At 46.5% G+C, this 12,502-nt stretch overlaps 1 protein-coding gene across 5 annotated transcripts in view; it reads left to right on the top strand.

The window, feature by feature from the left end:
- Positions 1-12,502, top strand: part of LOC115144876 (transcriptional enhancer factor TEF-3-like) — a 40,270-nt gene that overhangs the window by 16,002 nt on the left and 11,766 nt on the right. For 3 of the 5 annotated variants that reach the window (XR_010459418.1, XM_065003048.1, XM_065003046.1), the window contains exons 2-3: positions 576-640; positions 1,674-1,745. Coding sequence is in view for 4 of the 5 variants with exons in the window: in XM_065003048.1 (XP_064859120.1) it covers positions 576-640; positions 1,674-1,745 (137 nt within the window). In the remaining variant the exon portion in view is untranslated. The remainder of the gene's footprint in view (positions 1-575; positions 641-1,673; positions 1,746-12,502) is intronic. The other 2 variants (XM_065003049.1, XM_065003047.1) reach the window with 1 other exon arrangement.

The raw sequence follows: 12,502 nt of genomic DNA, 5'->3' as shown, positions 1-12,502 counted from the left end.
TCTCCTCTGAGCCCGGCCTGGGATCGCATGGCTGCTATACCCCTTCACCTGCTCAGCCAATGTGACCTGTCTTTCAGCAGCACCAGCCCCACAGGGTACACAGATCAGGGCAAGCACACACACACAAGTGCGGTTGCACACACATGTACGTACTTGCACATACACACCCACACACTTGCGTTTACACAAATACACACTTTTACTGATAACACATCTACATACACACACACTTACACCAATACAAACACATACAGGACACATTAGCACAGACTCAGACACCCCTCCCACCTCTGCAGCTGATTTTCCTAGCCAACCACGTCCAGCATGCTGATGATAAGTTAGCAGTACCTCATCATCCCCTAGCTGACCTATCCTCCAACTGACACCATGCCAAGCCTGTTGCATTTACATACATTCAACAAGGATTTACACTGTTGGACATATCACTATGAACTAATAAACTAAATCAAACTTTGCATGTAAACAAATCCACAAATATCTCATTATATATTGAATAACTTTACATTTTCTTAATGCAAATAATGTTTTTAATGTCAATGTGCTGGCTCTTTCAGGACGAAACGAGCTGATAGCACGGTACATCAAGCTACGCACAGGGAAGACGCGGACAAGAAAGCAGGTGGGTTTCGTAACACCACTCCACTTTTCCCCTATATGTTTCCTGCCCTTTCTCCCAAACCATGTGCACCCCTTAAACAACCCACTCACTCCACGCTGTCTCCAATCAGGAGCTGGAAAAAACCCAGAGAGGGCTAGGGGAAAGCCATGACAGCAGGAAATGATGCTGCTGTCACTCCGACACATTCCCGAGCCCCAACCCTGTTCACATGCTGAAATGGGCCTCTCTTGAGTGATTTAGAGGGCCGGGGCCCAATGCACAGATGCTATAGGATCAGACGACTGTGTGTTCTTCACCACTTCACCTAGCACGTGGCCCAGCCTCATTAGGAGAGCAAGAAGCAGAGGAATACAGGATCTTTACGGCAGAGAGGACACTGTAGAGGGCTGGATGGGGCAGAGATTTGGACCCTATCTGGGACATGGGATTTCGAGAGATTGAGACTATAAGGTTTTATCTGCAAAAGATGATTCTGAGATAATTGGCTTTAAAGTTCCAAACCCTCATTAGTAGTTAGAGTACTATATAGGCAAAGAACATTGAACTGAACAAGGCTATGTCAATAACATTTTGACAAAAATGCAGAGAACCTTATTGTTCCAAGCTCTTGATTTGATATGGAGGGACTGACTGACATATTGGCACTGACTGATGTTGCATTATATAGAGAGAGAGGGAAAGGGGTCCATCTGTGTCCCTTTATGTGAAGATGTGATGGGGGGGAAAGGGGGAGAGGGGTTGGAGTTGACAATGAGTTGAGGAAGGGTAGAGTGAGAGGGGAAGGGGGACACCTGCTGGTCTAGCAGTGGCCAGGGCCATGAACAATTCAGTTTGGCGTTCTTAATAAGTGACATATTGCTACCAAAAGTCTCAAGACAATGACATCATAGAATGAGAAAAGGAATATTAGTGTTTGTTGTACATTTGGTGCCAACATGGAGGATAGTTGGCCGAACCCTGTACAGCACATCTGCCATAGACCTGATCAGATCTCATCTCTCTCTTTTTCTCTATCCCTCTCTCTCTCCTCCAGGTGTCCAGTCACATCCAGGTGCTAGCGCGACGGAAGGCCCGGGAGATCCAGGTGAAGCTGAAGGTACGCTACGTGAGTCTTCCCCCCTTTTTGAATCTTGAACCTGTGCACTGCATTGTGGGTTGGCTTGAACGGCTAGTACCATAGCAATGGAATGGGTAGAAAAACGAATCAAACAGGTTCGAAATTCTGGAAGATTTACATGGATCCACCGATATAACAGAGCAATTCGACCTTTTAGAACACAAGTCATCCACATTCTGAACAACCTCCCCAATGTCTGCCATGCCACATACCCTGGTGTTACAGTAGGGACCTTGCTTTCAATGGGAATGTCAATGTCTGCCATGCCACATACCCTGGTGTTACAGTAGGGACCTTGCTTTCAATGGGAATGTCAATGTCTACCATTCTACCCATTCCAATTGTATGACTGCTACAGCAGGTGGCTGATGTTTTTAAGGTAGGGGTATTCGACCTGGGGTCTGCCTCCCCCCTAAGAGTCCACTGAGGGGACTTGCAGGGGGTCCGCAAAAATATTTGTATAAAAATATATCCCTAGCAACAACAGAATAAAGGAATGTTGAATTACAGACCTACAGTAGAAAAGAGAAGAATCTTCTTTCTAATTATGTCAACTTTATTTATCAATCCAAATATTGAGCAAATTACACTCATTGGCGCAGAGTCTGTCCAAAGGGCTTCTTAACAGCTTCTACCCCCAAGCCATAAGACTCCTGAACAGCTAATCAAATGTCTACCCAGACTATTTGCATTGTCCCCCCCTCCTCTTTTACGCTGCTGCTACTCTGTTTATTATCTGTGCATAGTCACTTTACCTCTACCAACATGTACATATTACCTCAATTACCTCGACTAACCTTTACTCCCCCACATTGACTCTGTACCGGTACCCCCTGTATATAACCTCCACATTGACTCTGTACCGGTACCCCCTGTATATAACCTCCACATTGACTCTGTACCGTACCCCTGTATATAACCTCCACATTGACTCTGTACCGGTACCCCCTGTATATAACCTTCACATTGACTCTGTACCGGTACCCCCTGTATATAACCTCCACATTGACTCTGTACCGGTACCCCCTGTATATAACCTCCACATTGACTCTGTACCGGTACCCCCTGTATATAACCTCCACATTGACTCTGTACCGGTACCCCCTGTATATAACCTCCACATTGACTCTGTACCGGTACCCCTGTATATAACCTCCACATTGACTCTGTACCGGTACCCCCTGTATATAACCTCCACATTGACTCTGTACCGGTACCCCCTGTATATAACCTCCACATTGACTCTGTACCGGTACCCCTGTATATAACCTCCACATTGACTCTGTACCGGTGCCCCCTGTATATAACCTCCACATTGACTCTGTACCGGTACCCCCTGTATATAACCTCCACATTGACTCTGTACAGTACCCCCTGTATATAACCTTCACATTGACTCTGTACCGGTACCCCCTGTATATAACCTCCACATTGACTCTGTACCGGTACCCCCTGTATATAACCTCCACATTGACTCTGTACCGGTACCCCCTGTATATAACCTCCACATTGACTCTGTACCGGTACTCCCTGTATATAACCTTCACATTGACTCTGTACCGGTACCCCCTGTATATAACCTCCACATTGACTCTGTACCGGTACCCCCTGTATATAACCTTCACATTGACTCTGTACCGGTACCCCCTGTATATAACCTCCACATTGACTCTGTACCGGTACCCCCTGTATATAACCTCCACATTGACTCTGTACCGGTACCCCCTGTATATAACCTCCACATTGACTCTGTACCGGTACCCCCTGTATATAACCTCCACATTGACTCTGTACCGGTACCCCTGTATATAACCTCCACATTGACTCTGTACCGGTACCCCCTGTATATAACCTCCACATTGACTCTGTACCGGTACCCCTGTATATAACCTCCACATTGACTCTGTACCGGTACCCCCTGTATATAACCTCCACATTGACTCTGTACCGGTACCCCCTGTATATAACCTCCACATTGACTCTGTACCGGTACCCCCTGTATATAACCTCCACATTGACTCTGTACCGGTACCCCTGTATATAACCTTCACATTGACTCTGTACCGGTACCCCCTGTATATAACCTTCACATTGACTCTGTACCGGTACCCCCTGTATATAACCTTCACATTGACTCTGTACCGGTACCCCCTGTATATAACCTTCACATTGACTCTGTACCGGTACCCCCTGTATATAACCTCCACATTGACTCTGTACCGGTACCCCCTGTATATAACCTCCACATTGACTCTGTACCGGTACCCCCTGTATATAACCTCCACATTGACTCTGTACCGGTACCCCCTGTATATAACCTTCACATTGACTCTGTACCGGTACCCCCTGTATATAACCTCCACATTGACTCTGTACCGGTACCCCCTGTATATAACCTCCACATTGACTCTGTACCGGTACCCCCTGTATATAACCTCCACATTGACTCTGTACCGGTACCCCCTGTATATAACCTCCACATTGACTCTGTACCGGTGCCCCCTGTATATAACCTCCACATTGACTCTGTACCGGTACCCCCTGTATATAACCTCCACATTGACTCTGTACCGGTACCCCCTGTATATAACCTCCACATTGACTCTGTACCGGTACCCCCTGTATATAACCTTCACATTGACTCTGTACCGGTACCCCCTGTATATAACCTTCACATTGACTCTGTACCGGTACCCCCTGTATATAACCTCCACATTGACTCTGTACCGGTACCCCCTGTATATAACCTCCACATTGACTCTGTACCGGTACCCCCTGTATATAACCTCCACATTGACTCTGTGCCGGTACCCCCTGTATATAACCTCCACATTGACTCTGTACCGGTACCCCCTGTATATAACCTCCACATTGACTCTGTACCGGTACCCCTGTATATAACCTCCACATTGACTCTGTACCGGTACCCCCTGTATATAACCTCCACATTTACTCTGTACCGGTACCCCCTGTATATAACCTCCACATTGACTCTGTACCGGTACCCCCTGTATATAACCTCCACATTGACTCTGTACCATTGACTCTGTACCCCCTGTATATAACCTTCACATTGACTCTGTACCGGTACCCCTGTATATAACCTCCACATTGACTCTGTACCGGTACCCCCTGTATATAACCTCCACATTGACTCTGTACCGGTACCCCCTGTATATAACCTCCACATTGACTCTGTACCGGTACCCCCTGTATATAACCTCCACATTGACTCTGTACCGGTACCCCCTGTATATAACCTTCACATTGACTCTGTACCGGTACCCCCTGTATATAACCTCCACATTGACTCTGTACCGGTACCCCCTGTATATAACCTTCACATTGACTCTGTACCGGTACCCCTGTATATAACCTCCACATTGACTCTGTACCGGTACCCCCTGTATATAACCTCCACATTGACTCTGTACCGGTACCCCCCCTGTATATAACCTCCACATTGACTCTGTACCGGTACCCCCTGTATATAACCTCCACATTGACTCTGTACCGGTACCCCTGTATATAACCTCCACATTGACTCTGTACCGGTGCCCCTGTATATAACCTCCACATTGACTCTGTACCGGTACCCCCTGTATATAACCTCCACATTGACTCTGTACCGGTACCCCCTGTATATAACCTCCACATTGACTCTGTACCGGTACCCCTGTATATAACCTCCACATTGACTCTGTACCGGTACCCCTGTATATAACCTCCACATTGACTCTGTACCGGTACCCCCTGTATATAACCTCCACATTGACTCTGTACCGGTACCCCCTGTATATAACCTTCACATTGACTCTGTACCGGTACCCCCTGTATATAACCTCCACATTGACTCTGTACCGGTACCCCCTGTATATAACCTTCACATTGACTCTGTACCGGTACCCCCTGTATATAACCTTCACATTGACTCTGTACCGGTACCCCCTGTATATAACCTTCACATTGACTCTGTACCGGTACCCCTGTATATAACCTCCACATTGACTCTGTACCGGTACCCCCTGTATATAACCTCCACATTGACTCTGTACCGGTACCCCCTGTATATAACCTTCACATTGACTCTGTACCGGTACCCCCTGTATATAACCTCCACATTGACTCTGTACCGGTACCCCTGTATATAACCTCCACATTGACTCTGTACCGGTACCCCTGTATATAACCTCCACATTGACTCTGTACCGGTACCCCTGTATATAACCTCCACATTGACTCTGTACCGGTACCCCCTGTATATAACCTCCACATTGACTCTGTACCGGTACCCCCTGTATATAACCTCCACATTGACTCTGTACCGGTACCCCCTGTATATAACCTCCACATTGACTCTGTACCGGTACCCCTGTATATAACCTTCACATTGACTCTGTACCGGTACCCCCTGTATATAACCTCCACATTGACTCTGTACCGGTACCCCCTGTATATAACCTTCACATTGACTCTGTACCGGTACCCCCTGTATATAACCTTCACATTGACTCTGTACCGGTACCCCCTGTATATAACCTTCACATTGACTCTGTACCGGTACCCCCTGTATATAACCTTCACATTGACTCTGTACCGGTACCCCTGTATATAACCTCCACATTGACTCTGTACCGGTACCCCCTGTATATAACCTTCACATTGACTCTGTACCGGTACCCCCTGTATATAACCTCCACATTGACTCTGTACCGGTACCCCCTGTATATAACCTCCACATTGACTCTGTACCGGTACCCCCTGTATATAACCTCCACATTGACTCTGTACCGGTACCCCCTGTATATAACCTCCACATTGACTCTGTACCGGTACCCCCTGTATATAACCTCCACATTGACTCTGTACCGGTACCCCCTGTATATAACCTCCACATTGACTCTGTACCGGTACCCCCTGTATATAACCTCCACATTGACTCTGTACCGGTACCCCCTGTATATAACCTCCACATTGACTCTGTACCGGTACCCCCTGTATATAACCTTCACATTGACTCTGTACCGGTACCCCCTGTATATAACCTCCACATTGACTCTGTACCGGTACCCCCTGTATATAACCTTCACATTGACTCTGTACCGGTACCCCTGTATATAACCTTCACATTGACTCTGTACCGGTACCCCCTGTATATAACCTTCACATTGACTCTGTACCGGTACCCCCTGTATATAACCTTCACATTGACTCTGTACCGGTACCCCCTGTATATAACCTCCACATTGACTCTGTACCGGTACCCCCTGTATATAACCTTCACATTGACTCTGTACCGGTACCCCCTGTATATAACCTCCACATTGACTCTGTACCGGTACCCCCTGTATATAACCTTCACATTGACTCTGTACCGGTACCCCCTGTATATAACCTCCACATTGACTCTGTACGGTACCCCCTGTATATAACCTCCACATTGACTCTGTACCGGCCCCCTGTATATAACCTCCACATTGACTCTGTACCGGTACCCCTGTATATAACCTCCACATTGACTCTGTACCGGTACCCCCTGTATATAACCTCCACATTGACTCTGTACCGGTACCCCCTGTATATAACCTCCACATTGACTCTGTACCGGTACCCCCTGTATATAACCTTCACATTGACTCTGTACCGGTACCCCCTGTATATAACCTTCACATTGACTCTGTGCGGTACCCCCCTGTATATAACCTTCACATTGACTCTGTACCGGTACCCCCTGTATATAACCTCCACATTGACTCTGTACCGGTGCCCCCCTGTATATAACCTTCACATTGACTCTGTACCGGTACCCCCTGTATATAACCTCCACATTGACTCTGTACCGGTACCCCCTGTATATAACCTTCACATTGACTCTGTGCCGGTACCCCCTGTATATAACCTCCACATTGACTCTGTACCGGTACCCCCTGTATATAACCTCCACATTGACTCTGTACCGGTACCCCTGTATATAACCTCCACATTGACTCTGTACCGGTACCCCCTGTATATAACCTCCACATTGACTCTGTACCGGTACCCCCTGTATATAACCTCCACATTGACTCTGTACCGGTACCCCCCTGTATATAACCTCCACATTGACTCTGTACCGGTACCCCCTGTATATAACCTCCACATTGACTCTGTACCGGTACCCCCTGTATATAACCTTCACATTGACTCTGTACCGGTACCCCTGTATATAACCTCCACATTGACTCTGTACCGGTACCCCCTGTATATAACCTCCACATTGACTCTGTACCGGTACCCCTGTATATAACCTTCACATTGACTCTGTACGGTACCCCCTGTATATAACCTCCACATTGACTCTGTACCGGTACCCCCTGTATATAACCTCCACATTGACTCTGTACCGGTACCCCCTGTATATAACCTCCACATTGACTCTGTACCGGTACCCCCTGTATATAACCTTCACATTGACTCTGTACCGGTACCCCCTGTATATAACCTCCACATTGACTCTGTACCGGTACCCCCTGTATATAACCTCCACATTGACTCTGTACCCGGTGCCCCCTGTATATAATCTCCACATTGACTCTGTACCGGTACCCCCTGTATATAACCTCCACATTGACTCTGTACCGGTACCCCCTGTATATAACCTCCACATTGACTCTGTACCGGTACCCCCTGTATATAACCTCCACATTGACTCTGTACCGGTACCCCTGTATATAACCTTCACATTGACTCTGTACCGGTACCCCCTGTATATAACCTCCACATTGACTCTGTACCGGTACCCCCTGTATATAACCTTCACATTGACTCTGTACCGGTACCCCCTGTATATAACCTCCACATTGACTCTGTACCGGTACCCCCTGTATATAACCTCCACATTGACTCTGTACCGGTACCCCTGTATATAACCTCCACATTGACTCTGTACCGGTACCCCCTGTATATAACCTCCACATTGACTCTGTACCGGTACCCCCTGTATATAACCTCCACATTGACTCTGTACCGGTACCCCCTGTATATAACCTTCACATTGACTCTGTACCGGTGCCCCTGTATATAACCTCCACATTGACTCTGTACCGGTACCCCCTGTATATAACCTCCACATTGACTCTGTACCGGTACCCCTGTATATAACCTCCACATTGACTCTGTACCGGTACCCCCTGTATATAACCTCCACATTGACTCTGTACCGGTACCCCCTGTATATAACCTCCACATTGACTCTGTGCCGGTACCCCCTGTATATAACCTCCACATTGACTCTGTACCGGTACCCTGTATATAACCTCCACATTTACTCTGTACCGGTACCCCTGTATATAACCTCCACATTGACTCTGTACCGGGTACCCCCTGTATATAACCTCCACATTGACTCTGTACCGGTACCCCCTGTATATAACCTTCACATTGACTCTGTACCGGTACCCCTGTATATAACCTCCACATTGACTCTGTACCGGGTACCCCCTGTATATAACCTCCACATTGACTCTGTACCGGTACCCCTGTATATAACCTCCACATTGACTCTGTACCGGTACCCCCCTGTATATAACCTCCACATTGACTCTGTACCGGTACCCCCTGTATATAACCTTCACATTGACTCTGTACCGGTACCCCCTGTATATAACCTCCACATTGACTCTGTACCGGTACCCCTGTATATAACCTTCACATTGACTCTGTACCGGTACCCCTGTATATAACCTCCACATTGACTCTGTACCGGTACCCCCTGTATATAACCTCCACATTGACTCTGTACCGGTACCCCCTGTATATAACCTCCACATTGACTCTGTACCGGTACCCCCTGTATATAACCTCCACATTGACTCTGCCGGTACCCCCTGTATATAACCTCCACATTGACTCTGTACCGGTACCCCCTGTATATAACCTCCACATTGACTCTGTACCGGTACCCCCTGTATATAACCTCCACATTGACTCTGTACCGGTACCCCCTGTATATAACCTCCACATTGACTCTGTACCGGTACCCCTGTATATAACCTCCACATTGACTCTGTACCGGTACCCCCTGTATATAACCTCCACATTGACTCTGTACCGGTACCCCCTGTATATAACCTCCACATTGACTCTGTACCGGTACCCCCTGTATATAACCTTCACATTGACTCTGTACCGGTACCCCCTGTATATAACCTCCACATTGACTCTGTACCGGTACCCCCTGTATATAACCTTCACATTGACTCTGTACCGGTACCCCCTGTATATAACCTTCACATTGACTCTGTACCGGTACCCCCTGTATATAACCTTCACATTGACTCTGTGCGGTACCCCCTGTATATAACCTTCACATTGACTCTGTACCGGTACCCCCTGTATATAACCTCCACATTGACTCTGTACCGGTACCCCTGTATATAACCTTCACATTGACTCTGTACCGGTACCCCCTGTATATAACCTCCACATTGACTCTGTACCGGTACCCCCTGTATATAACCTCCACATTGACTCTGTACCGGTACCCCCTGTATATAACCTCCACATTGACTCTGTGCGGTACCCCCTGTATATAACCTCCACATTGACTCTGTACCGGTACCCCTGTATATAACCTCCACATTGACTCTGTACCGGTACCCCTGTATATAACCTCCACATTGACTCTGTACCGGTACCCCCTGTATATAACCTCCACATTGACTCTGTACCGGTACCCCCTGTATATAACCTTCACATTGACTCTGTACGGTACCCCCCTGTATATAACCTCCACATTGACTCTGTACCGGTACCCCCTGTATATAACCTTCACATTGACTCTGTACCGGTACCCCCTGTATATAACCTTCACATTGACTCTGTACCGGTACCCCCTGTATATAACCTTCACATTGACTCTGTACCGGTACCCCCTGTATATAACCTTCACATTGACTCTGTACCGGTACCCCCTGTATATAACCTCCACATTGACTCTGTACCGGTACCCCCTGTATATAACCTTCACATTGACTCTGTACCGGTACCCCTGTATATAACCTCCACATTGACTCTGTACCGGTACCCCCTGTATATAACCTCCACATTGACTCTGTACCGGTACCCCCTGTATATAACCTCCACATTGACTCTGTACCGGTACCCCCTGTATATAACCTCCACATTGACTCTGTACCGGTACCCCCTGTATATAACCTCCACATTGACTCTGTACCGGTACCCCCTGTATATAACCTCCACATTGACTCTGTACCGGTACCCCCTGTATATAACCTCCACATTGACTCTGTACCGGTACCCCCTGTATATAACCTCCACATTGACTCTGTACCGGTACCCCCTGTATATAACCTTCACATTGACTCTGTACCGGTACCCCCTGTATATAACCTCCACATTGACTCTGTACCGGTACCCCCTGTATATAACCTTCACATTGACTCTGTACCGGTACCCCCTGTATATAACCTTCACATTGACTCTGTACCGGTACCCCCTGTATATAACCTTCACATTGACTCTGTACCGGTACCCCCTGTATATAACCTCGTTACTGTTCTTTTATTTTTGCTCCTTAATTGTTATTTTTAAAACTCTTTAAAAAAAAAAATTTTTTACTTCAATTTATTTTAGTAAATACTTTAACACTTTTTTTTTTAACTGCATTGTTGGTTAAGGGCTTGTAAGCAAGCATTTCACTGTAAGGTCTACACTTGTTGTATTCGGCGCATGTGACAAATCGAATTTGATTTGATTCAATTACACTCAATGGAGTATCTGACATGGGCTTTGAAAAAGCACCCGCTACCAGTGCAGCAAGTGCCGCTGGCTGCTGCTAAGCTTTCTTGACTTGATTAATGTTTTGCCAGCACACAGCTAACCTTCATTTAACCAGCTAAACAGCTGTTCTTAGTGAAAATGTGTTTGGAGTTACCTTTCTAGCTACTAGGCTATGTTAGTTTACACTTCCTCTTCCACTTATATGGATGTGGGAGGTCAAAATAATAATAACAAATGATCAAATCCGTCCATTTTAAGATGTTGATTACCTCTCCTTGCCATTCACCTGATAAAACAAGATGTGTTTTGCTCAGTTTCCTGGGCAAGAAAAGGTTTAAAAAGCCTATTTTAAAGTGTGAAGTTGTTGTGTTGTTGGGGAGGCTGTAGCCATGGTGTTGTTCTAAAGCCACAGAGTGCAGATCATCAGGAAGGCTTCCTGTGACCTTCATGCCATGTTATTCTCTTCTCATTTTTAGGTTTGATTCCATGAAATAAATGACTCAATACACCATGGCCTTGATAGCCATGAATTCGATATGGAATTTCTAATGGTTCCCATTCCTACATTTCAGTACAAACAATATGGAAAGACAAAACAATGACAAACAGAGAGTGGGTTGTATTTAATAGCACCACCTTAATTCATGTGGGTGTTATATGGAATGCTTAGTCCTGTGATGCATATCTACAAATGACCACAGTAAATGTGGATACGCTCCAGCATCCCTGGCCTGAGGCTTGCTGTGCACGATATGAACAAATGCGTTTGTCAGGAGAGAAATTAATTTTTGTATTGTTCCTTCCAGGCATTTCATTTGGTAAGTATCTCAATAAAAGTGTTCCTGTTTGGTGGGTGAAAGCTTTCCTAACACCGTCCGCCCCTAGCACTTTCTTAGTTTACGTTTCTTACCGCAGACATGCACGCAAACACACAACACAACACAGCACAGCTCTCCGTCACCTTG

Source organism: Oncorhynchus nerka, linkage group LG17 (assembly GCF_034236695.1).
Source record: "Oncorhynchus nerka isolate Pitt River linkage group LG17, Oner_Uvic_2.0, whole genome shotgun sequence".
NCBI lineage: Eukaryota > Metazoa > Chordata > Actinopteri > Salmoniformes > Salmonidae > Oncorhynchus > Oncorhynchus nerka.
The sequence above is the reverse complement of the archived record's forward strand: the minus strand, read 5'-3'. Positions and strand labels throughout refer to the sequence as shown.